We start from the raw sequence: 26489 nt of genomic DNA on the forward strand, positions 1-26489 counted from the left end.
TTCTGTTGATATCAGTAACCTCGGTCAGTTTTCTGCATGCACACTGATTTGGCAGGTCACTATTGCACTGATGCATTTTTCATGAGGAGTCGTCAGGCCATTAGCTTCCTCATAGACGCCAATGAACAGGAAGACAGATCACCAGGTCTTATTCTTGTTGCTGGATCCTCACAGATACAGGGTAGCACAGATTGATCATATATACTGTTGTTTCCTCTGAGCCGTAAAACTGGATCAGTCAGTGGTCTAAGAACAAATGGAAATTTACAGTGAAAGAGGGTGGAGCAAAATATTAAAGAGCTTTTATGTTCAAGTATCAGGCAGTTGGTTTTCACTTAAAGAACACATTTAAAAACATACTTGAAATAATCTCTGTTTGAACTTATACTGGCTAGTTATTTATTTCAAAGAAAATCATCTTTGTTTTAAATCCTAGGGTGCGGCATTGATTCGAATGGTAGCTAACTTTATGGGACAGCATGTATTTCAAGTAGGATTACAGGTGAGTAAAGTCTTGAAAAGGTATATTGTTATGTCTGGCTACCGATGAACACCTTGCAATTTTATGGATATATTGCTAATATAGGTGTCCACTGTTTAAGATTCTCATTGTTTAATGAACTCTCCGTCACACTCTCACTGTCTAATGAACTCCACATTACACTCACACTGTTTAATTAACTCTCTACCACGCACACTGTTTATTTAACTCTCTGTTACTCTAACATATTTTAAAGAAACACCCATTACTCTCACACTGTTTAATGTGCTCTCTGTCACTCTCACACTGTTTAATGAACTCTATCACTCTTACACTATTTAGTGAACTCTCTGTCACTGTAACACAGTTTAAAGATCTCTGTCACTCTCACACTATTTAATGCGCTCTCTGTCACTCTCGCACTGATTAACGGGCTCTCTGTCACTCTCACTGTTCAATGAACTCCTTGTCACACTCCTAATGTTTACAGAACTCTCTACCACAATGTTTATTTAACTCTCTGTCATTCTAACACTGAACCACCCGTCACTCTCACATTGTTTAATGAACTCAACCACACTCACACTGTTTAAAGAACTCTCTGCTACTCTAGCACTGTTTGATAAACACCCTGTCTCTCTCTCCCACTGTTTAATAAACTCTAACTCTCACACTGTTTAATGAACTCACTATCACTCTCACACTGTTTCATGAATTCCCTGTCACTCTCTCACTGTTTAATGAACTCTGTAGCTCTAACACTGTTTAATGAACCCCCTGTCACTCTCACACTGTTTAATTAACTCTGTCACTCTCTCACTGTTTAATGAACTCCCTGTCACTCTCACACTGTTTAATGAACTCTCTGTCACTCTCAAATTGTTTAATGAACACTCTGTAACTCTCTCACTGTTTAATGAACTCTGTCACTCCTTCTATTTAATGAACGCCCTGTCACTCTTTCACTGTTTAATGAACTCACTGCCACTCTCACACTGTTTCATGAACTCTCTGTCACTCTCACATTGTTTAATGAACTCTCTGTAACTCTCACACTGTTTAATGAACCCATTGTCACTCTCACACTGTTTAATGAACTCCCTGTCACTCTCTCACTGTTTAATGAACTCTCTGTCACTCTCACATTGTTTAATGAGCTCTCTGCAACTCTCACACTGTTTAATGAACTCACTGTCACTCTCTCACATTGTTTAATGAACTCTGTCATTCTCACACTGTTTAATGAACTCCCTGTCACTCTCTCACTGTTTAATGAACTCTCTGCAACTCTTACACTGTTTAATGAACTCTCTGTCACTCATACTGTTTAATGAACTCTGTAACTCTCACACTGTTAATGAACTCCCTGTCACTCTCTCACTGTTTAATAAACTCTCTGTCACTCTCACATTGTTTAATGAACTCTCCACAACTCTCACACTGTTTAATGAACTCACTGTCACTCTCTCACATTGTTTAATGAACTCTGTCACTCTCACACTGTTTAATGAACTCCCTGTCACTCATACTGTTTAATGAACTCTGTAACTCTCACACTGTTTAATGAACTCACTGTCACTCTCTCACATTGTTTAATGAACTCTGTCACTCTCACACTGTTTAATGAACTCCCTGTCACTCATACTGTTTAATGGACTCTGTAACTCTCACGCTGTTTAATGAACTCTCTGTAATTCTCACATTGTTTAATGAACTCACTGTCTCTTTCTCACTGTTTAATGAACTCTGTCACTCATACTGTTTAATGAACTCTCTGTCACTCTCACACTGTTTCATGAACTCCCTGTCACTCTCACACTGTTTAATGAACTCACTGTCTCTCACACTGTTTAATGAACTCTCTGTCACTTTCACACTGTTTAATGAACTCTCTGTCACTCTCTCACTGTCTGAACTCCCATGATCAATGGTTAGCTTGTTTAACTAACTCTATCATTCTCACACTGTTTAATTAACTCCCCATCATTCTCACATTGTTTAATTAACTCTCTGTCACTCTCACACTGTTTACTGAACTTTCTAACACATACGCACACACTGTTTAATGAATTCTGTACAACTCTTGCACTGCTTATAAACTCTCTGGTGTTTCCAAACTGATCTTGAAGTACACATGTATTCATGTAGAGATGCTGGCTAAAACCTATCATATGATTGATTGTAGTCAGCTGCTTTTCAGAAATATCCTGAAACACCCCACTATCTTCAAGAATCTCCAACCCAAATGACTGAGGAAACCAATAGTATTTCCTTTTTCACTCTGCCACTGATAGTGCATGGAGGTTATGTTTTCAGTAGTTAAACTGCTTATCTGTCATAACTAATACATTTTAAAAGCTAATTGGTGGATTTCAACAATATGTGAAACACAAATAGGTAATGGCCCAAAGAAGAACTGATTGTTCTTGGCAAAGTTGCAGAACCTCATTTGGATCCTTGAATTAGGGAGTCATAGAGATATACAGCGTGGAAACAGACTCTTTGGTCCAACTCATCTATGCTGATCAGATATCCTAAATTAACCTAATCCCATTTGCCAGCACTTGGCCCATATCTCCCTGAAACCTTTCCTATTCATATATCCCATCCAAATGCCTTTTAAATGTTGTAATTGTACCAGGCTCCATCACTTCCTCTGGCAGCTCATTTCATACACGTACCACCCTCTGTTTGGAAAGGTTGTCCCTTTTAAATCTTTCCCTTCTCACTTTAGACCTATGCCCTCTCATTCTGGATTCCCCCACCCCCGGAAAAAGACCTTGTCTATTTACATAATTCATGCCCCTCTTGATTTAATAAGCTTCTAAAAGGTCACCCCTCAGCCTCTGACGCTGCAGCGAAAACAGCCCCAGTCTACTCAGTCTTTCCCTATAGCTCAAACATTTCAATCCTTGTAAATCTTTTCTGAACCCTTTTGAATTGTCAAAATTACCATTAACCTTGGGAGACAGGATGTTTTTAGAATTTTCTGAGTTTTATTTATAATGTTAATTATTTTAGTATATTTTGGATTGTTCTCTGTTTAATGTTTTTGATAATGTTAGTATGTCGGTCGTCTTGGCTGCTGTGGTTGCATTTGGCACAGCTGTCAAATTATGAGCAGAGTTTTTGAAGCAGATTGTTTGGACATGGATTGGATTGAGCCATCTGTGGTGTAAAATTATGTCCCAATACATGTGTGAATCATAATGTAACACATGTATTGGGCCAAACAGTGGAATGTGGTGAAACGGTTAAAAATTATGTCCCAATCTGTATGTAACCAGAATGGAATGTGTTTTTTAGCCTTGCTCTGCTGTTCACATGAATGTTTATATCTGGAAAAGAGTATATCAGCTGGAAAAGTCTCCAGTTCGGTGAGTCTGCTCCGGGGTTACGTTTAACCGCCGAGCGTGGGTTGTTGGCAACCGCTCTACGAGAACTGACGGCTCCCAGTTCCGGTAACATGTAGAGTGAGTATAAGCCAGACCCGTTGGTTGTGGCGACGCTGCGGGGAATAAAATGCCCATATTCTAGCAGACTCGCCTCTTGGTCGTTTGTTCTGTGTCAGACTACTCTCCTACGAACCTGACCTTGAGAATTTTTTTAAAACACCATCTCAGTGGGATGGAAAGTCTTGTCGAAAAAATTTTAGTTTTCAGTTTTGTAGTTAAACAGCAGATGGAAATGTCTCAAGGCAGAGCCGCATGATTATAATAATTTTGAATTAACAAAATGTGACACTCAACTGAGTGCCCTGTTTACTTGAAATATACACTCTTTGTTTGCCAGAGACATACATGGCATTTGCCTAAGTCAAGAAAATTGAATGAGAGATGATAAGAGGATGTTGCAGGACCACTGGAGATTAAATTGCTAATACCTTGTTTAGAATATTTTGTTGTTTACCAATACATTGCACTGTTGAACATCTCTATCCTTGCAAGGTCATTTAGAGGTAAGTAAAGAGGATGTCGCTCCCCAGTGATAAGTCCATGATGCCATCAGTAAGCTGGTCACTGGATGAGCAAGTTTGCTTCAGATAGTTGAGTTACTTTGAATTTCCCACTGCTGGACATGCAGATTTTTAAGTCAACTCAAGCATGACTACAACTCAACTTTTAGTAAGAAGCCTGGTTATCTTCCCCTCAAACCTGGGACATATGAACATATGTTCATAAACCATGACCTCAAGCCAGTGCCTTCTGCTAGATCCAAGAACTCATAGATATCACGTCAAATAAGGGGAAATTCAAACTAAGTCTGCAGCAAACTTGATCATCCTGCATTTTAGCCAGGTGGGTGTGCAACATTCTAAGGTATTTAAGTGAGCCTCAGTATCAGCTTACTGATGATTGTTGGCATCATGCACCTCTTGCCGGGGATGTGGAATCATTTTGAGCTAGCTCCAAACAACTTGGCAAAGATTGACATGTTCACCAGTGTACAGTTCTGGTAAATGGTGCTGTTAGGGTGTTTCAGGATTTTGATCCAGTAACAAATAAGGAACGGCAATATAATTTCAAGTCAAGATGATGTATGCATTGGATGGGAATCTGCAGGTTGTGTTATTCCCTTGCATTTGTTGGTGCCTTTGTCCTTCTAGTTGGGAGAGATTGTGGGTTTGGTAGGTGCCTTTGAAGGAAACTTGGTAAGTTGCTGCAGTGTAGTTGGTACACTTTGACAGCGATGGAGGGACTGAATATCTAAGCTGGTGAATGGTGTACCAATCTCTCTTGCAACTTTGTCCTCGGTGTTGTCAAAGGCTCTTCAAATATTGCCATCCAAGTAAATGAAGAGTACTCCATCACATTCAACTTGTGCCTTATAGATGGTGGGCCAGTTCTTACCTTGCTGATAGCTGCCTTTGGACCTATTGCTTGTTTATCAAAGGTAGCCTCCTCTAATCCCTGGTCTTCTCATCTCTACAGTACATCTGTGATGGAAACAAGGCAAATAATAATCATGTTCTTTAATCAAATTGAAGATTGTTTACTTTGACACAAAGATTGGAAGTTTAAACGGGCAACAAAAATAAAACTTTAAATGATGTACAAAAAGCAAAATAAAGATTGGGAAAGACAAATGGGATTAAGGAAGAGAGATAAGAAATGAACAGAAAATATTTTAAAATTACGTGTATTATTAAAAATCTCCAATATTCTGAATAAAGAAGACTCCACAGTTATAAATTTAAATTCTCAAGGCCAGAGAGGTTGTTCATCAATAATTATCACTCACTACTGTAGTTCAAAATTCATTCAAATTCTGAATGTATCAACCCTAACTTGTTCAGCCATGCTTAGCGTGGAATGAGTGGAAATGTAAAGCAAGTTCATGGTGGTGCAGCAAGTTCAATGCGGAGTTTATAAGGACCAAACTATCCTTCACAGCAAAGTCTTGATTTGTCCATTTAGCCACACTTACTGAAACATCAGAAGTTACTGTCAGATTTTATTCAGTAAAGTGGGGAGTGCTGTCAGCCTCATTGTTACTCATATTGCAAGTTTGGGCATGATTAATATTGCCGATAGCACGTAATTGTTAACATGGGTCTGCCTAATCTATTCTAAATGTAATTTATAAATTGTTAATCTTTCCCAAATGTGTAATAATCAGTCAAAGTAAATTGTTGCTCACCTGTAGTGTGAGTATAATAATGGCAAGCAATTTGCTTCTTTTCTCCTAGCACTGTAGGGATTGTTTTAACAAAATAAAAACCGTGTGCCCAGCATAAAATCATACACGCAAAGAACTACTGAGTCATTAATTAAAATGCATTAATGAATATGTTGTGTGCATGATAAAGATGAGTGTCAACTAAAATTAAGGAACAGAACTATGCATAGTTACAGATTTCCCCTATCAATTTTATTTCATGTTAGCCACACAGACATTTATTTGAAGCAGACTAAAGCTGCTTTGAACAGTAACCTATGCTCATAACATCATGGACTGTGAAATTCTGCTTTGTTGTACTTATTTCTTTGCAGCTGCGGATGCAAAAATGGAGTCTGCTGAACATGAATGTGCTTTTGGTTTTATCTGTGCAAATTGGCATTTTAGTGAGACTTGTAGTATGCTTGCAAGGAATATCCACTGGGACTATAAAGAGTAGACAACAGCATATTTAACATTGGCAACATGAAGTTCACATTTTCTGCAACTGTTAAAGTTTGTTAAAAGTTAATATTTCACCATTGCCTGCTGTTCTGTAACCCTCTTTATTGTCAAAGTTTTTTTTACACAAAATTAGCTCATTTACTATTTACATTCATGACAAACTGATACCCGGATGCATGAATCTCCAAGTGGACAACTTAGTTTGAGAAGTAACTGTAACAACTTGCAAAATTCATTGTGAAGTTTGCTTCCACTTGGTATTTATTGCAATATCACTGACATGGTTATGAATAGGTTTTCAGTTTTTGACAGACACAGTGACCAGAGCAGTTCTTAGCTAAGCGTAGATTTAATGATTGCATTTTCTTGCAGGCAGTGACAGCTGAGAGAAAGTGACAGCAATTATCCCCAGAGAAACTGTGCAGTTACCTGTTGTCAATGCTTGTGGAGGTTGGTGTTAAAAGTCAGATCAGATTTGAGGAATTAAAATGGTAGAAGCCTGATACTTGCGCAGATGTCTCAGCGCTTACTTGTTGCACCAATTAAAATTTGGAGTATACACTACTGCAGAGTACTGCCTTTTCTTTGCTTTCCTGACCATCATGGATTTGGAAAGACCAACCTACTTTTCTATCACACCAAGTATTTTCAAATAGTCCTTTTCAGTAGAATTGGCTTATCTTTAGCTCTTCTGTGCCATATATTTTACAGAACCACATTCCTCAAAGTGCCCTTTCCCTTTGAGGTTTTGCATCAATTAGTTAATTAAGGTATAAGAGATATTTTTAATGGAGGAGGTAATGGCCTAATGGTTTTATTGCTAGACCATTAATCCGGAGATCTAGGTAATTTTCTAGAGACCTGAGTTCAAATCCTGCCAGGACAAGTTGAATTCAATAAAAATCACCTGGAATTAAGAGTTAAATGTAGACCATGAAATCATTGATAATTGTCAGTAAAAACCTGTCTGTTTCACCAATATTCTTTTGGGAAAGAAACTGTCATTCTTGTCTGATGCAGTCTACATTTGGCTTTACCCCATAGAAATGAGGTTGACTCTTAACTACCCTCAGGGCAATTAGGGATAAACAATAGATGTTGGCACGCTAGATTTGTCTTCATTCTGTGAATAAATGAAAAAAAGGTTGAGTTTTTAAGGATTAGCCAACTCCAGTCATAGAATCATACAGTACACAAAGAGAACCTTTGGTCCAACTCGTCCATGCTGACCATGTTTCCCAAACTAAACTAGTCCCACTTGCCTGCATTTGGCCCTTATCCCTCTAAACCTTTCCTATTCATGTACTAATCCAAATATCTTGTAAATGTTGTAACTGTATTTGCATCTACCACTTCCTCTGGCAGTTCATTTGACATATGAACTACCCTCTTTGAGAAAAAGTTGCCCCTCAGGTCCCTTTTAAATCATTTTCCTCTCACCTTAAAAAGTATGCCCTCCTAGTTTTGAACTCCCCAACCCTTGGCTATTCACCTTATTAGTGCCCCTCATAATTTTATAAACCTCTATATGGTCACTCCTCAACCTCCTACGCTTCAGTGAAATATGTCCCAGACTATCCAGCCTCTCTCCACAACTCAAACCTTCCAGACCCAGCAACATTCTGGTAAATCTTTTCTGAACCCCACTCCAATTTAATACTATAGCAGGGTGACTAGAACTGTACACAACTTTTAATGGGTAAATGTAGTTAAATATTTCTAGTGTAAGATTTAATGTGTAAGAGTTTCAGTGTCAAACTATATGATGATTGGTTGAATGATTTTGAAGTATTTGTGACAATGAGTAAACTGAATTCCCAACTCTGCATGACTTAACTTGCTGTTTTTTAGTAGAGTAAATTATTTGTTCAGCCATGCCTCAAGAATTTTCATAATTCCGATTTTTCTTTGTCCAATCTAGGACTTTTTGATGGAACACATGTTTAGTAATGCAGGAAGAAATGACCTTTGGAACAAACTTACAGAGGTAACTTTTTAAAGGAAAAGTATTGTGGTTTGAGGGAATGATCTGAAGTATGTATTATAGTGACACCAAAATGTTCTACTTTTTATTTTGAAAATATACTTTATTCATTTAAAAAGTCTTTATATACATACATAGTCATCAGAACAGTTCAATTCTGTACAGTCTTTGCATAATGTTGAGAACAAACAGAAGTCCAAGACATTTCTTGTTTAAGATTATATTTACATGCATTTGAAGAACTGGGAGGGTCCGAAACCTGATTGGACCCCATTTAAATTCAGCTGAAAGACCTTAGATGGTTGTCTTCCTCCACTGTGCCTTGGTGACAGCTGTCCCAAGCTTTAGTCTGTCCCAGCACCTAGTCCTGGATCTTGGGATGTGTCAGTCTGCAGCACTCCATCAAAGTCAACTCCTTACTTTGGAAGACCAACAAGTTTCAGGCAGACCAAAGAGCATCGTTCACCGATTGATGGTCTGCCGAGCACAGTCAATGTCTGTCTTGGCATGTGTCCTAGGGACCAGATAATAGAGCACAGAGTCATTCGTCATGGAGCTGCTCGGATGAACCTTGACAAAAATCAGGAGGAGATCTGTGTCAGTCTCTGACCCCTTGCTGCCGCTTCAAGGATGGCTTGCAGTGGTGCAGAGAGTCTAGGTATACATGAAGGATCTCCCAGGTAGTACCCACTCACCACCAGCCAAGTGATATCTTGGTGCTTGTTGGAAAGCTCTGGTGATGAGGCATCCTGCCAAATATTTTGCTCAGGGAACCAAACGACAGGATCCAATTTATCCTTTTCCCACAGAATCTTGAGGATACAATATACTAACCACTTGCTGATGGACTTATGAAAGGTGTTTTTCTTTGTAAATTTCTCCATAAAGGACAGGTGATATGGAAGAACAATCCCATCCTTCGCAACACCAGAGACAGGTAGAACCTCAGTAGACAGTGACAATTGGTGTTTGTACCAGGGATCCACGCACAGTTTGATGCAGCCGCACACAAAGGTGGCATCAGGATGAGATGGTGTTGGGTATGTTCTCCTTCCTTTGGTTAAGGTCCATTTTAGACCTGTAGAAGAAGAGGAAGATGAGTCGGGTGACTGCAATGGCACAGGTTCTAGGAATGGGCTAGACCAGCGCCACGTGCTACAACAGAGAGTGCTTCACATCTGATGACCAGGTTTTACCTGCAATGGAGACAGAGAGACTGGTACTCCCAACAGCCCACTTTCTACCTAACCATGACAATATGCTTCACCCACGTTTTGGTACACACCTTGGTCTCTCAGAAACATATTCCCAGTACTTGAGGTAATCTGTCCCGACAGTGGTGGGAATAAAGGTTAGGTTGGCCCAGTTTCCAGTACTTGAGGTAGTCTGTCCCGACAGTGATGGGAATAAAGGTTAGGTTGGCCCAGTTCCCAAAGAATATGGCCTGGCTCTTGCCTCGACTTAACTTGGTTCCCAAGGCAAGTTTGAACTGGTTACAGAAGCTTCTGAGTCTGTGCACTGACAGATCTGAGCAGGAAACAGTGATGTCATCTATGTAAGGGAGGCTTTGACTTTCAGACCTCCATTGCCTGGAATAGTCACCACTGTCAGGGTCATATCCTTCCTGATGGGTTTGGCAATCCTCCACCACTACCCTCTTGTCTTCTGCCTTGTAGCCTGTTCTGTATCCAAATAGCTAGTTCTCCCTCTATTCTGTGTGATCTAACGTTGCTAACTGGTCTACCATGAAGAACCTTGACGAACATCTTACTGAAGTCAATATAGATCATGACCACCGTTCTGTCCTCATCAGTTCCTCTTTGTTACTACTTCAAAAAACTCAACCTAGTTAGTGAGACACGATTTTTCACACACAGAGCCATATTGACTATCTCTAATCAGTCCTTGCCTTTCCAAATACATGTAAATCCTGTTCCTCAGGATTCTGTCCAACAATTTGCTCACCACTGATGTCAGGCTCACCGGTCTATAGTTTCCTGGCTTTTCCTTACCACTTTTCCTAAATAGTGGCATCACGTTAGCCAACCTCCAGTTTTCTGGCACCTCACCTGGACCTATAGATGATACAAATATCTCAGCAAGGGGCCCAACAATCACTTCCCTAGCTTCCCACAGAATTCCAGGGTACACCTATCAGATCCTAGGTAGTTACCCACTTTTATGTGTTTTAGGATGTCCAACATCACCACCTCTGTAATATGGACATTTTTCAAGGTGTCGCTGTTTATTTCCCCACATTCTATATTTTCCATATCCTTCTCCGGAGTAAACACTGATGCAAAATATTTATTTAGTATCTCCCCCATCTCCTGCGGCTCCACATATAGGCAATCTTGCTGATCTTTAAGGGACCCTCTCCCTCCTTACCCTTTTGTCCTTAATGTATTTATAAAATCCTTTGTGATTCTCCTTAACCCCATTTACCAAATCTGTCTCATTCCCTCTTTTTGCCCTCCTGATTTCCTTTGAGTATGCTCCTACTGCCTTTATACTGTCTGAGGAATTTACTCGATCTCTGCTGTCTACACCTGATATGTGCTTCCTTTCTTTTCTTGACCAAAACCTCAATTTCTCTAGTCATCCAGCATTCCCTACACATACCAGCCTTGTCCTTCACCCTAACAGGAACATACTGGCTGTGGACTCTCACTTTCTTAAGGCTTCCCATTTTCCAACCATCCCTTTACCTGCCAACATCTGCCCTGATCAACTTTTCAAAGCTCTTGCCACTGTCAAAATTAGCCTACCTCCAATTTAGAACTTTTAGATCCAGTCCATTCTTTTCCACAACTTTTCATAAAAGAAAAGTAAAACTCTGGACTGAATCTTATGTTTTTTTCTCGAAGTCTGAATATCATTGATTATTCTTTTTGGAGAGTTTTTGTTGTGTGACGTAGTGAGCTCTCTCACCGTATCTTACCAAACTCCTGCATTAAAGACCTATTCTGCCACTCTGTCCCTCATGTCCAATTCTAGTTTCATCTTAACACACACCATTCTGTAATAGCTTACCAGCCAGCGGATATCCACTGAAAGATGGCATCCCATTTTAAAAGACCATTGTGCACCTGGGCAAGCACTGTCATTCCAAAGGTGTCGGCTCATTGAACCTGAACTTGGCAGAGAAAAGGACAATGGCACCACAATTTCCCATCAGGGACCTGGAGACCCTTGTGAACGGGGGGTGAAAAGGAGAGAAGATCTCTTCCTGAAAGACTAGCAGAGGAGGCCATGCCACCAGAGCCTGCCAGTTTGCTCCAAGGTCTCCACCCAGGTCAGTACAGTCTCTAGGATTCAGAGGAATGGCCAGCACATGTCAAAAGAAGCTAAAGACCTTCTCCAGTGCCACACTCTTCTATCATCTACCTCACATTCGCCATATCCCTGCTTCTGCGCCCACCTCCCATCAAGCCTCATGCTCTGCTCCTCTCACTATTGCTTCCAGGTCTTCCCTTACTCACTGTGACCACCCTCCTCCCATTTCCCACACGACTAACCCTGCGTGACCTCCTGATGTGCGGCTCCTCACCCCCTACAGGACACCCCCTTGCGGGAAAAGAGCAGGATTGCAGCTGTGGGGGTGAAAACGTCCATATCTGACAATCAGGTATGAACTGCTCTTTGCTGCACTCCTGCACTGACATTAATCCTGCTGCCAGTCTTAATCCCTGCTCACCTCTTCTAACCACTGGCTGTGACATCTGTCTCTTGCGTCTTGCAGGAACACACTGCACCTCCATGATGTTTTCAGGACCACCTTCTTGACCTTTGAAAATGAGAGGAATGAGGCCTCCTGCACCCTCCCTATCACCAGCAGCTCAGATACTGACACCTTGCCGGGAATGTTAGGCTGAGAGACTGTGGTAGCACAGTCTGGTGCACAGTTCTTTGCTGTCTCCATTCTGGCTGAGGAAGAAACTTGGAGGGCTGCAAGAGACTGGGCACCTGCCTAGCCCCGGGCTGGAGAGGACCCTGTGCTGTAGGTAACTGGGAATGTCGTGCACATGCACAGGGAGGAGTGCGTGCAGCAGACGCGTATGCTGGATGCATTGGCCCTCAATGTCCAGAAGTTGCAACCATGCAGCGAATCATGAATCTGTCTGCCTCCCATGGGCATGCTGGCATCTGCCATGGAGAACCAGGGCCCAGTTCCCTTGGAGTCTGATGGAGAGGCACCTGGACTCCCCCCACCCCTGCCACGGGCCCTCAGGATTGAAGGCGTGGTGATAGGGGCACGGGGAACCTGATCCACGAACCAGGTGGCCCAGCCTCACAAGGAGACAGGGTGATGCCAAGGGCCACCTATCTAGAGGAGGATGCACACAGACACAGGCTCCTCTGAAATGTCCTCCAGAAGTGGCTAGGCCCTCCACCTCTACCCAGCTGCCTCCCTCTGACGCTTGGAAGTTAAAAACCAAAGAGAGGCAACTTGCCTCTGGCAAGGAGACCAATGGCAGGTCTGGCCTGTCCAGACACTGTGCCCTTGGAGGTAATCTGATCAAACCTCCAGGACCAGTGGGCTCCATCGTCAAGTGGTCTCTCTCCAGTCCAGCTGTGGGGCAGTGGGTTAGGTATTCAATAAAGAGCAGGGATGCTATATTGGCACGGTATAACACACTGGTCAGGCTACCAGCAGGAGATTTGTTACAGTTCTGATCATCACATTACAGGAAAGATATAATTGTGCTAAAGAGAGTTGCAGAGGAAATGTTCCCAGCGACTGGAAACTGTAGCTCTGACAAAAGATTGGATTGGCCAGGGATTTGTTTCCTTAGAGGTAAAGGTAAGGTCACCATAGTCTTAACGGACTATCGGGCTGCTCTCTGATCAGAGAGAGATGGTGGTTTATATCGTGCCTCGGTTATGGGAAAAAGTTGAGAAGGAAAGCCCTTCATGATAACCTTAGTTGGTGCAGGAATTGAATCCACACTGTTGGTGTCACTCTCTATGACAAACCAGCCATCCATCCTACTGAGGTAACCAACAACCTTGCCTTAGAACAGCGAAGGCTAAGGGATGATTCAATTGAGTTGCTTGGACAGGGAATATCCAGAGAAGAGGTCAGTTAGCAGAACTAAGGGCCATAACGAAAAGCCATTTCATCTAGAGGGTGGTTGTGTGAATGTGTTGCCTAGTTTGCTGGTCGAGACAACTTAATGCAAAGCTACAGTTGAAAACTGATTACAAGGAGTGGCTTGATGCACACATGATGGGCTGAACGGCCTCTTTCTGTGCGGCAACGTTTCTTTTATTGTAAACCTTCTCGTCTCTACCTCTTTCTCTTCGTGTAGCGTGCATTGTAGAACCTTCCATGTTTTTGGCTGTCTCACCTTATATCCTTTGTGCTTCATAATGCTCCTGTGAAACACTTTCAGTTGTTCAAGGTGTTATATCAATGCAATGAGTATTTGTTGCTGTAAAACCAGGTAAGGTTGATTCAAACACAATCTGGTTATTAAACCTTACTGTCAGTGTATCATACTTCAGTGTAGTGTGACAGATTTCTTATTTATTTTGCATTCAACCAAGCAGAAAGTTTAATAATTATACAAGCCCAGCTGTAATGGGTATTGACTGACCCATTGAAGTTGAGATTACTTTCAGCTGAAAATGTGTGGTGCTTCAGAAACCAGTTTCTTTTTATGTTTATATAGACATTGCAGAAAATTGGGAAAACCATAAATATCAGAGAAGTGATGGACCGTTGGACATTACAGATGGGCTATCCTGTTGTCTCCATTGGTAGGAATGAGAGCAGTGGTGATACTTTAACAATCAGCCAAGAACATTTCATCTATGATCACACTGTGAAATCTGTCAATCCAGCTTTTTCAAATAACAGGTAACAGTTTTCAATTCCACTTTACATGCACAGAGAGCTATAAAGAAAGCAGGACACAAGGCGTAAAAGTGAATGTTGATAACTGCACAATATAAACAGTCCCCATTTGAGTCACGAGTCGAACATCAGGCTGATGTGTGGGTCATGGACCTAAGCATGCATGTGGCAGGGCATTGGGTCGAGTCTTCCCAGTGTTGGGCAGTTCATGAGCCATTTCCAGGATACCAATCATTTAGGGGTGGCCATTGGCCTGAGGTTATGTGAGTTGCCAATCAGAGTGCCTGAAGTGACTAATGTCTGGCAAAGGCATGGCAAATGATTGCGTGTTGCTGAGGCGGATGAAGGAGTTCCACAAAGTGGAGGTGCCAGACCAGCTAATTCCTCATGCCCTTCAGGTGACAGACCAAACAATGCCATAGAGACTGCTGTGAGGGAAAATTGTGGCACTCTAACCTATCTAACCTAACAGCAGGGCTCCCTTGTACCTCCAGCAAACTTCTGTACAAACAGAACAGGCTACATGTATAATCTATCATAATTATTTACGATCTTTTGACATGCTATTACCTAATATCTCTGTTAAAAGGACAAATAAGTATTGACATTTCCATCACAAATGTGTCTTTCTCATGGATATTAGGTTTTCTAATATCGTGGAAGGCTAGCATGTATAATTCACACCAGAATTCAATGATCTGAAACAAAGACAAAACTAGTAAAATGTTATTAATTCACCTTCAAATCAGCATGTGCTCTGTTTAATGTTCGAAAGTGATTCAATTCTTTTTGCATTCTGCTACAGAAAATGATCAATAGCACTTGCAGCTCAGTTAATATTTTCAGTTTTACCAGCAGATAATGTGTTGTATTGCTGTGTACATGTTTTGTAAAATCCACAGCTAGATCACAAATTATCTTGTGTTGAGATGGAATTGAAAATTGATTGGAATTTTACAACTGGCATTTAGAGTTTGGAATAGTGTGGTTTTCCTGGATTCCCAGCAAATATCAAATGTAAGATAGCAAACTGTGAAGGAAAACACATGTCTCCCATTCCTAGTGACTACTATGAGGTATTCTATTTGCTTAGGCTCCTGAATGGCTATAAAAAGTAGCAATCAGATGGTGAACAAATTTGAAGTAAGTTAACTGAAGCTAGGATTTAGAATATATGTTGATTTACTGCATGAGATTATTATGAATCAAGCTGCAGAATCTTCCATTTGTTTTGTTTACACAGTCAGCAGTTGAGCATTGCTTGCCTCATTTGAAGGGTGTCATCAAATTAACCACAGCATATTTGATTTGAAGGTTGAAACTAGCCTTTGTCTTGCACTCCAGTTTTATATATTTGATCTGAGGAGAGGAATATTGTCAGTGTTATTGCTGTGTGAACAGGACAATATCTCTATACACAACAGAGATACGAATTTGGCATGAGTTGTTCAAGTGTTTGTATAATAACATTGTCAACATTTCTACCCTCTTCTGTTTTATTTTTCTAGCTATTTATGGGAAATCCCACTAACTGTTGCTGTAGGAAATTTAAGCCATATTTTATCAGAAACAATGATTTGGATTAATAACAAAACAGGTATTGCTACAATTTACTAATGTATTATTCCACTGCATAAATCTGTATTTTGAGCTTTCAGAATTTCAGGCTTGCATCTTGTCAACTGTTGCTAAGGAATTTTGATGATGAAATTGTGTATTTTATGTCTTTGTTATGCAAATAATCCACCATCCTTGGATTTGCATGTGATCATTTTCTTCAGTGTGTTTCTGTCACGTTGTAAAGCTCTTAACTCTTAAGTAAATCCTGACATGACTATCTACATGACTGTGATTTATTGTGTTACTCAACATGATCACGAATCACAGCTATTTAATACATGCATTGATTAACCTTGATTTGGAGATGCCGGTGTTGGACTGGGGTGTACAAAGTTAAAAATCACACAACACCAGGTTATAGTCCAACAGGTTTAATTGGAAGCACAATAACTTTCGGAGCAACGCTCCTTCATCAGGTGATTGTGTTGTGTGATTTTTAACTTTGATTAACCTTGTGTTGGAAGCAAGTAAGGTTTAGCAATATTTACTTAAACCCTGGAGACTATCTGATCTGATTCTTGCTGATGAGCTACTACATTCAATTGTGAGAGAGCTAATTCAATAATTCATTTGGACAGCAAGTTAGGTTGATGGAGCATATTTTTGCCCTTCTCTCTCCCCCGCAAGTGCTGTGAATGGAGCATGTTGTTACGATGGTGGGGCGATGTATTGAAATCTTGATCCGTACGCGAACCACCATCATAGTTTGGCCAAGAGCAAGCAGTGAACAAGCTTGTTTTATAGTGAAAAGTTTGATGGCTTGCCAATTGACCATGGCAGAGCTCGCAGAGGGGTGTCAGAAGAGGTTGTGGTGAGTTCCAAAAATATCAGCACTCTGCGGAATCTTTGGAAATGAAGAGGAAGAGGCATATCTGCCATAGAGCTTGCAAGTGATCTCCAAGCTTGTACAACTCTGGTCTTGACTCCTCTTCTCATTGCGAACTCAGTCAAGCCCCCAACTCTGAGTTGACATCTGACAAAAGTTGTTTCCTCTATGCCTGGCTACCTTCAGGCTCTAAATTTCTTTTATATTTTCAGTCCATCAGACTAGATATTTGTGCTGATGGCTTAAGGTAGGTGAATGTGGTGAAGATTGGGTGTTAAAGTGGCTTGGGTGTCACTGTGAACGCCCTATATTTCCACCCACTTTGAGCATTTAAAAATAACATCATGTGAAGACATGTTATTTATATCTAGTAAGTTCTTACTTCCTGTCTCTTAGATACTTCATCATCTTTTAACAGTTTATGAAATTACTACTTGTTTATTTGTTGATTATGCAATCTATGTTCAATCTCCTATTCCATTACAGTCCGCCATTATCGTAGGAAATCCTTTCATTTGGGTTCAGGTGAAAATGTTCTCGTTAGTAAAACCCATAGGGTAACATTGCAGTAGTAAAAATTCTTTAACCATGTCCAAATCAGTCCGAAAATACAACTGAAAAGTGGAGATGATGTTCAAATCATTTTACTCAAGGTATCTGTGAGTTATAACAATTGGAATTTTAACTATACTGCATGATGAATTATAAATCATATTCTTTCAGATCTTTAACTCGTTTGGTCCAGAGCCAATCTGCTAAGTAGCTCTAGGTCCTAAAGAACAACAATACAAGACTATGTGTTCTGTCTTTACACTCTATATATCAAGTCATGGCTAGCTGATTGCACTCTTACCTATGAGTTAAGACATTTGTTTGTTCCAGACCCACTTGAGCACACAAATTAGGGCTGATATTCTAATTTAGTGCTGCAGTGTCAAAGGTTCAATATTTCAGAGAAGATGTTAAATCAAGGCCCTGTTTGCTTTCTCAGGTGAATGCAAAAGAACCCCTGACACTAATGTGAAGGAGAGCAATGGAGTTATCCCTAATGCCTTGGACAAAATGTATGCACCAACTAACATCAGTAAAACAGATAGCCCTGCCATTATCATGGTTTCTTGAGGGACCTTGCTCTTTACAAATTGGTTGCTACATTTCCTAAATTACAAGTGGCCAGACTTTACAAGTTTGTTTTTTCTTGCTTCCTTTTTCATTGAAAGTACCAAGATTGCAGAAACTATTCAATATCAATTGGAGGATATCTGAATACTACTTTTGAATTAATTAATCTTGAGTCTCATCTTCTATTTGGCAGAGCATCACAGAATCCACTTCTTAGACAACAGCAGTTGGCTTTTAGGAAACCTTAATCAAACTGGCTACTTTCGGGTTAACTATGATTTGAGGAACTGGAAGTTGTTAATTGACCAGCTGATGACCAATCCTGAGGTAACTCAAAATGAATTCCGGTGCGACTTATATTGTTTCTGGTGTGGTTTTCAGTGCTAAATCGTTTCTTCATCTGGTTGACCCTGACAGGTGATCTCTGTTGGCAACCGAGCAGGTCTGATTGATGATGCTTTCAACTTAGCTAGGTATGTTTTGCGTTTAATGTAAAACTAAGAACTCTGTAAACTCCACAATTATAAATACTAATCTAACACTACACAAACATGGGATAAATTGAAATCTGTTAATGGGGGTTTGAAAAGCAACTTGCCAGTGTAGTATGAATTGCATTGGTGTTGTTTGTTGTGCTGTGCAATATGGATTATTAGTATTTTACTTTCCACTGATTTAAGACAAATAAAATGATGGTTTTGCTGCAGGAACTTTGTGCTGTATTTGTCTGTGCATTAAGCACTGTGATTATTTAGAATGTGAGAAGCTTTTGCTCTTCCTAATATATAAAACTCAATTTTAGCTACACTGGTTCATTTCTCCTGTGGAACATATCTTTTATTTTGTTTTTAAATCAGCCTATTGTTACAACACGGCATGAACCCTTCTGTTAATTAAACCGAACACCCAGAAAAGCTCAACTTGCCTTGTAATCTCTTAAAATATGAGGGACAGACAACTCCCAAATTCTACCACTTAAAAAAAATCAGTGTATTCCTTAATTTTAAAAGTGAACATTAAACACCAACTATTCATGACTCTAAGACCCCCTTTCTCTTAACTGCTTATTATATGCCTCCAACTCTATAATAATATACTGTTCCAATAAAACACTTATTAAAATTACAGCAACTTAATTTCAAAACCATACAGCAGCTGTCATCATCAGTGTCTCTCTTCTTCCAGCTGAAGATCTCCCTTGGTCATCATCTTTCTTTCACTGCAAATATTTTTTATATTAAAAGGTACATTTGATAGACAGTGTTTCATTGGCAATTATGGAAATGTGTTGCTGGAAAAGCGCAGCAGGTCAGGCAGCATCTAGGGAACAGGAGAATCGACGTTTCGGGCATTAGCCCTTCTTCAGGGCTAATGCCTGAAGAATTGCTAATGCCCGAAACGTCGATTCTCCTGTTCCCTAGATGCTGCCTGACCTGCTGCGCTTTTCCAGCAACACATTTCCATCTCTGATCTCCAGCATCTGCAGACCTCACTTTCTCCTTCATTGGCAATTACTCTGTCTGACTTTCAAAATGCCTGCCTTTTTTATCTCCCCAACATTAGATCATCGGTTCAATGTTAGAAAAACAATAAATTCAAACTTGATTGGGTCTTAGTATCCTGAGGCATAATTTAAACCGATTGGATAAATCAAATTGTTGTCAAAACAGCAACCAACTCAGGTATCTATTCCACAGCTAAACATTACAAATTTTCAATTTTCCAGTACACTCTGAGATTGCTAGTTAGTCATATTACAGGTGCTTATGAGGTCTCAGTGCAAAACAGTATTCACTCTCTCTAAAGGCACAATACACACCTTCAACTTCATAACATTATTCAGAGTTAGTATTACACATCTCTGGAGCAGGTGAGACCTGAACCCATGGTTGCTACCATTGCACCAGGAGTACAATTTTTACCCTGCAGCTACAGCTTTGACCATGAATATTGTATATAGTATCTCAATCAGCTTTTAAAAGCTTTTTTGTTTTGCTATTTCTAATTCTGTCTGTGTAACTCATCAATTAGTTAGCCTAAGGTTTACTTTGTAGGTAACCCTTTCAAGGGGTAACTTAAATTAAAGATGAGTTATATAGCAAGTAAATATAATTCAGTGTTATGTTGTCATTGGCAATGCTGTTGTCACATTAATTGTAAATTGGAGGAAAACTACAGTTCAACTGCAGAATCACTTTGCAATCCTGAATTTATGCCAAGTGATATAGGAATACTAAATGCATTTGTTTGACATTTCTCGACTGTTTGAGTCTTCACTTAAGTTCAAATGGTGGTGTTGAGTATTTCCGCATTTGTTGTCCACTAATCTAATTGCAGGGCCTCTTTGAATTGGTACCCTCCATGTACAGAACATTAATCTTGCCAAGGCTATGTTAAGAAAATGGCTTCAGGTCTGAATCTTTCTCACTTTAGAATTTGTTGTGCAGATCTTAGAATCATACATTCAGTCTGCACCCAACACATAAGAAACACCTGACCTTCAACCTAATTCCATTTACCAGCACCTGGCCCATAGCCTTATGTTGTTATGATGTACTAAGTGCTCATTCGCGATCTTTTCAAAAGATGTGAGGCAATTTGCCTCCACCACCCTCCCCTGCAGTGCATTCCAGACCATCACCATCCTCTGGGGAAAATGGTTTTTCCTCACCTGCCTCCTAAACTTTCTGCCTCTCACTTTGAACCTGTGTCCCCTCGTGACCGACCCTTCAACTAGGGCAACGGCAGCTCCTTAGCATCTTTGTCCATGCCCCTCATAATCTTGTACACCTCAATCAGATCATCCCTTAGACTTCTCTGCTCCAATGAAAACAACCTAAGCCTATCCAACGTTTCCTCATAACTTAAATTTTCCATCCCTGGCAGCATCCTGATGAATCTCCTTTGCAGCCCCTCCAGTGCAATCATGTGCTTCCTGTAATTTAGTACCTCAACTGCACACAGTATTCTAGCTGTGGTCTCAATAAAGTTCTGTACAACTTCAACACAACTTCACTGCTTTTGTAATCTAGGCCTCGATTGATAAAGACAAGTGTCACATATACACTATTCACCACCCTACTGTCGTCTGCCTTCATAGATGTATGGACAAAGATTTCAAGGTCCCTTTTTTCATCGAATATCTTAGTGTAATACCATTTATTAAATACTTCCTTGTCAAATTATTCCTAATGTGTATCACCTCACACTTTTCAGGGTTAAATCCCGTTTGCTGCCCATTTGACCATCCCGTTCATATATTCTTGTAGCTCAAGACACTCAAACTCACTGTTAACCACCTGACCAATCTTTGCATCATCCACAAACTTACTAATCCAATTCCTCACAGTCATCTATGTCATTTATATGTGTCTCAACTTTAAAAGTTGCAGAGTTTATAGTCAATATAGAAAAGGCTGGATGAACAGAGCTGACTACAGATTTAGTTAGCTGCATCCAATTACTGTCTCCTCCAAAAGAATTTTGGTTGCTCAGGCTGCTAGCATCTTATCAGTACGTGTGAACTTCTAGTCAGGCACCTTCTAGTCAGACAAACAACAGTGTATCCAGCATTGATCCATGTGGAAGACCACTGGTCACTGGCCTCAGTCTGAAAAACCATCCTCTACCACCACCATCTATCTTCTATCATCAAGCCAACTTTGTATCCAATTGGATAGCACTCATTTGATCTAACTTTACTGACCAGTCTACCATGTGGAACCTTGTTGAAGGTTATCCAATATAGAAACATAGAACATTACAGACAGTACAGGCCCTTCTGCCCTGGATGTTGCACCGACTTGTGAAACCAATCTGAAACCTATCTAACCTACACTATTCCATTATCGACCATATGTTTATCCAATGACAATTTAAATGCCCTTAAAGTTGGCAAATCTGCTACTGTTGCAGGTAGGGCATTCCACGGCCTTACTACTCTTTGAGTAAAGAACCTACATCTGACATCTGTCCTATATCTATCACCCCTCAATTTGAAGCTATGTCCTCTCATGCTAGCCATCACCATCCGAGGAAAAAGGCTCTCACAGTCCACTCTGTCTAAACCTCTGATCATCTTGTATGTCTCTGCAAAGTCACCTCTTAATGTTCTTCTCTGTAATGAAAACAGCCTCAAGTCCCTCAGCCTTTCCTCATCAGACCTTCCCTCCATACCAGGAAACACCCGAGTAAATCTCCTCTGCACCACTCTGCTTCCGCAGTCCTTCCTATAATGTGGCGACCAGTACTATACGCAATACTCCAAGTGCGGCTGCACCAGAGTTTTGGACAGCTGCAAAAGAATCTCAAGACTCCAAAATTCAATCCCTCTACCAATAAAAGATAACACACCATACGCCTTCTTAACAACCCCATCAACCTGGATGGCAACTTTCAGGGATCTATGCACATGGACACCGAGATACCTCTGCTCATCCACTATGCCCAAAACCTTCCCATTAGCCCAGTGCTCTGTATTCCTATTATCTCTTCCAAAGTGAATCACCTCACACTATTCCGCATTAAACTCTATTTGCCACCTCTCAGCCCAGCTCTGCAGCTTATCTATGTCCCTCTGAAACCTGCAACATCCTTCCACACTGTCCACAACTCCCTTAGTGACCTTAGTGTCATCCGTAAATTTACTATCCCATCCTTCTACACCCTCATCCAGATCATTTATGAAAATGACAAGCAGCAGTAGCCCCAGAACAGTTCCTTGTGGTACACCACTAGTAGATGAACATTTCCCATCAACTACTACTCCCTGTCTTCTTTCAGCTTGCCAATTTCTGATCTAAACCGCTAAATCACCCTCAATCCCATGCTCCTGTATTTTCTGCAATAGCCTACCATGGGGAACCTTATCAAACACTTTACTGAAATCCATATACACCACATCAACCTCTTTAGCCTCATCCACCTGTTTGGTCACCTTCTCAAATAATTTAATAAGGTTTGTGAGGCACGACCTACCCTTCACAAAACCGTCTTGACTATGCCTAATCAAATGATTCCTTTCTAGGTGATTATAAATCTTATCTCTTATAATCTTTTCCAACACTTTATCCACAACCTAAGTAAGGCTCACTGATCTATAATTACCAGATTTGTCTCTACTCCCCTTCTTAACAAGGGGACAACATTTGCTATCCTCCAGTCTTCTGGCACTATTCCTGTAGACAATGATGACGTAAAGATCAAAGCCAAAGGCTCTGCATCTCCTCCCTAGCTTCCCAGATAATCCGATGATAAATCCCATTCAGCCCAGAGGATGTATCTATTTTCACACCTTTCAGAATTGCTAACACCTCCTCCTTATGAACCTCAATCCTGTCTAGTCTAATCACCTGACTTTCAGTATTCTCCTCGACAACATTGAGTTTTTCCGGTGTGAATACTGATGAAAAATATTCATTTAGCACCTCTCCTATATCCTCAGATTCCACGCATAACTTCTCACTATTATTCTTGACTGGCCCTAATCTTACTCTAGTCATTCTTTTATTCCTGACATACCTACAGAAATCTTTAGGGTTTTCCTTGATCCTAGCTGCCAACGATGTCCCATGTCCCCTCCTAGCTCTTCTTAGCTCTCTCTTTAGACCTCTCCTGGCTAACTTGTAACTCTCAAGCTCCCTAACTGAGTCCTCACATCTCATCTTTACATAAGCCTCTTTCTTCCTCTTGATAAGAGCTTCAACGTCTTTAGTAAACCACTGTTCCCTCACTCGACCACTTCCTCCCTGCCTGACAGGTACACACTTATCAAGGACACGCAGTAGCTGTGCCTTGAATAAGCTCCACATTTCAATTGTGTCCATTCCCTGCAGTTTTCTTCCTCATCCTATGCATCCTAAACCTTGCCTAATCACATGATAATTGCCTTTCCCCCAGCTGTCAGTCTTGTTCAATGGTATATACCTATCCCTTTCCATTGCTAACGTAAACGTAACTGAATTGTGATCACTATCACCAAAGTGCTCACCCACCTCCAAATCTAACACTTGGCCTGGTTCATTACCCAGTACCAAATCTCATGTGGCCTTGCCTCTTGTTGGCCTATCTACAATTTTATGAACCTTCACTGTACCATCTCCAATGTAATGTATCCTTTCTTAAATATGGACACCTAAATGGCACACGGTATTCCACAAACATTGATGCATTGAGATCAGGTAACAGCAATGTAAGGCGATTGGGTCATGGTTGACAGAGAGGAGGAGGTGAACCTGTGAAGGCTCAGGCACAGAGGAAGGAAGCTAATCTACACAGATAAGGGGTCAAGGTAAACTGAAGGTCATTGAGCTCTTTACAGTTGAGGGTAACATAAGTAATGTCAGTGGTTTGATAATGATGAATGGCAAGTCAAGGGGTGGGGTGGGAAACAAGTCCAGGGTGCAGCTCAATGGAGATGACTTGCAGCTTTAGGATGAATGGAAGTTGAGCAAAGAGGATAGAAATACAGTAGTTGGAACAAATGTCGGCTATTTGTCCCTTTGAGCCACCTCCACCGGGGCTGATCATCCATCTCAGTACACGGTTTCCTCTTTCTCCTCAGACTCTCTGATCCCTTTAGCCCTAAGAACTATATCTAACTCCTTTTTGAAAATGGTCATGTGGTAAGAATGTTAACAGGTGATTGAAGGTTGTAAGAGTCTTACCCACTCAGATAGCTAGACTAACGCTGCTGGCTTGCATTGAGCAAACACCTATTGGGTGCCCATTTTAAATGGCAGGCCTTTGACGTTTGACTGTGTAAGGTAATGGCAAGGCTCTCATTCTATAATCACCCTCATTGCATAACTGGTGGCCACTGCATCCATGAATATTTGGATATCCTGCCAACTTAAGCCTTCCTGCTCCATTGTCAGGACACTCAATGCTTTGAGATTCCAACCTACATCCCAGTGTGAGAAATGAAAAGGTGTAGTCTGTATACACGCAAGAGAGGCAGAAGATTCATTGGCTGATTGTGCAGTTTGAAGGGATTTGAGATTGATGCAGTTTCCTCATTTTATTAGATTAGTATTTTACCATGCTCTTTGCCTGAGAATGATTCGGAACACAAGATGGTTTAATACAATTAGTATACTTAGAAAAACATTGCTCAGGTTTTCATGAGCTCTTCCTAATTTGTCCCTGACTGACCTTCTGTGTTTGCCTTAGAGCTGGCTATTTACCACAGAATATTCCCCTCGAGATTATACAATACCTTTCTAAGGAAAAAGAGTTTCTTCCATGGCATGCTGCAAGTAATGTGCTACTTCACCTGGACAAGTTGGTGGATCGGAACAAGGAATACAACATTTTTAGTGTAAGAGTTTAATCTTCGATTTTAAGATAGATTCATGTCTTTGTTGGAAAAATATCTGCAATGTAGTTTGGCAGTTAGTGCCATGACTAAGTGATAATTTTAAAATGGAATGTTAAATGACAATTATAAATTGAACAATTTAATTCTTTTGCCAAGTGATTAACAATCCTAACTTGAAAGGCTGTGTTTTATAGGAAGCGCCACCTCTAGATGGTGTAAGGAGCACGCAGGCTCAGGAACTCCACCTGGTAGTGCCACATCACTGCCTACTGATAGATGTAGTTGCGTCCTGCCAGCCCTTGGCCATTCAGTGGCAGGTTGGAGTAAAATCCCATCAGTGGTCCTTGTAGCTTATGTTGAGGAATGGGCCTGAATATTCTTAACATCAAAATATGACAGTCTGACTTGGAAAGGTGTTTCCATGTAATTATCTTATGACCTCAAGAGGATATTGTACCTTTCAGATAGCTCCTCATGTGCATTTCTCTAATCCTTTAAACATAGGTTGAGGAAGAGGTCAAAAGCTGACACACAAACTAGTTTGTCTAAATTGCAGTTGTTATGTGAACAGAATTATATTGTAGTAACTACCACTCACTTTGCACATGTAATTTGTTTCTGTATCATGTCTCACAACAAATAATGTGATAAAATATGCCACTTTGCCAGTGTTTGGTCATTCATTTCACTGTTTCTGGTTGGATCTCATACTGAATTCAACCATCTCTCCCTCACCGCAGTTAATCCATTCTTAGTGAGGAAGTTCATTCTATTTGTTTTCTCCTCTATCCAAAATAAGTCAAATCGGATTACACACGCTCTTGTTTCTTGTTAGCTCTGACCACTGGGGAGAGATCATCCTCAGGTTTATTCCCCAATGCAGTGATGCACCAGTGAGACTGCAACTAAGTTCAACTGCAGTCATGTATACATTCTTGGCAAACATCCTTTACCGAGTTCAGCTGATTAGGAGCATCTCACAATAATAGATATGGAGGCTTGAGATTTAAGTAGTTGTGGATTAAGATGTGGATTATTAATACCTTTTTATTAACATTATAAACTCTACTTTGTCTTGACACCTGCAGTATATGATCGTAGTTACAACCTTTAAACTACAAACTCACTTTCATGTAAAAATACTAAATATAACCT

General features: G+C 40.5%; 1 protein-coding gene across 1 annotated transcript in view; it reads left to right on the forward strand.

The window, feature by feature from the left end:
* LOC122559754 (thyrotropin-releasing hormone-degrading ectoenzyme-like) overlaps positions 1-26489 on the forward strand; it is a 112670-nt gene that overhangs the window by 72706 nt on the left and 13475 nt on the right. The window contains exons 9-15 of the mRNA XM_043709719.2: positions 437-502; positions 8526-8591; positions 14264-14451; positions 15957-16045; positions 18210-18343; positions 18434-18489; positions 25187-25334. Of these exons, the coding sequence (XP_043565654.2) occupies positions 437-502; positions 8526-8591; positions 14264-14451; positions 15957-16045; positions 18210-18343; positions 18434-18489; positions 25187-25334 (747 nt within the window). The remainder of the gene's footprint in view (positions 1-436; positions 503-8525; positions 8592-14263; positions 14452-15956; positions 16046-18209; positions 18344-18433; positions 18490-25186; positions 25335-26489) is intronic.

The sequence above is a fragment of the Chiloscyllium plagiosum genome, unplaced genomic scaffold, assembly GCF_037043375.1.
Source record: "Chiloscyllium plagiosum isolate Xiang-an unplaced genomic scaffold, Cpla_swu_hap1 HiC_scaffold_19, whole genome shotgun sequence".
Lineage (NCBI taxonomy): Eukaryota > Metazoa > Chordata > Chondrichthyes > Orectolobiformes > Hemiscylliidae > Chiloscyllium > Chiloscyllium plagiosum.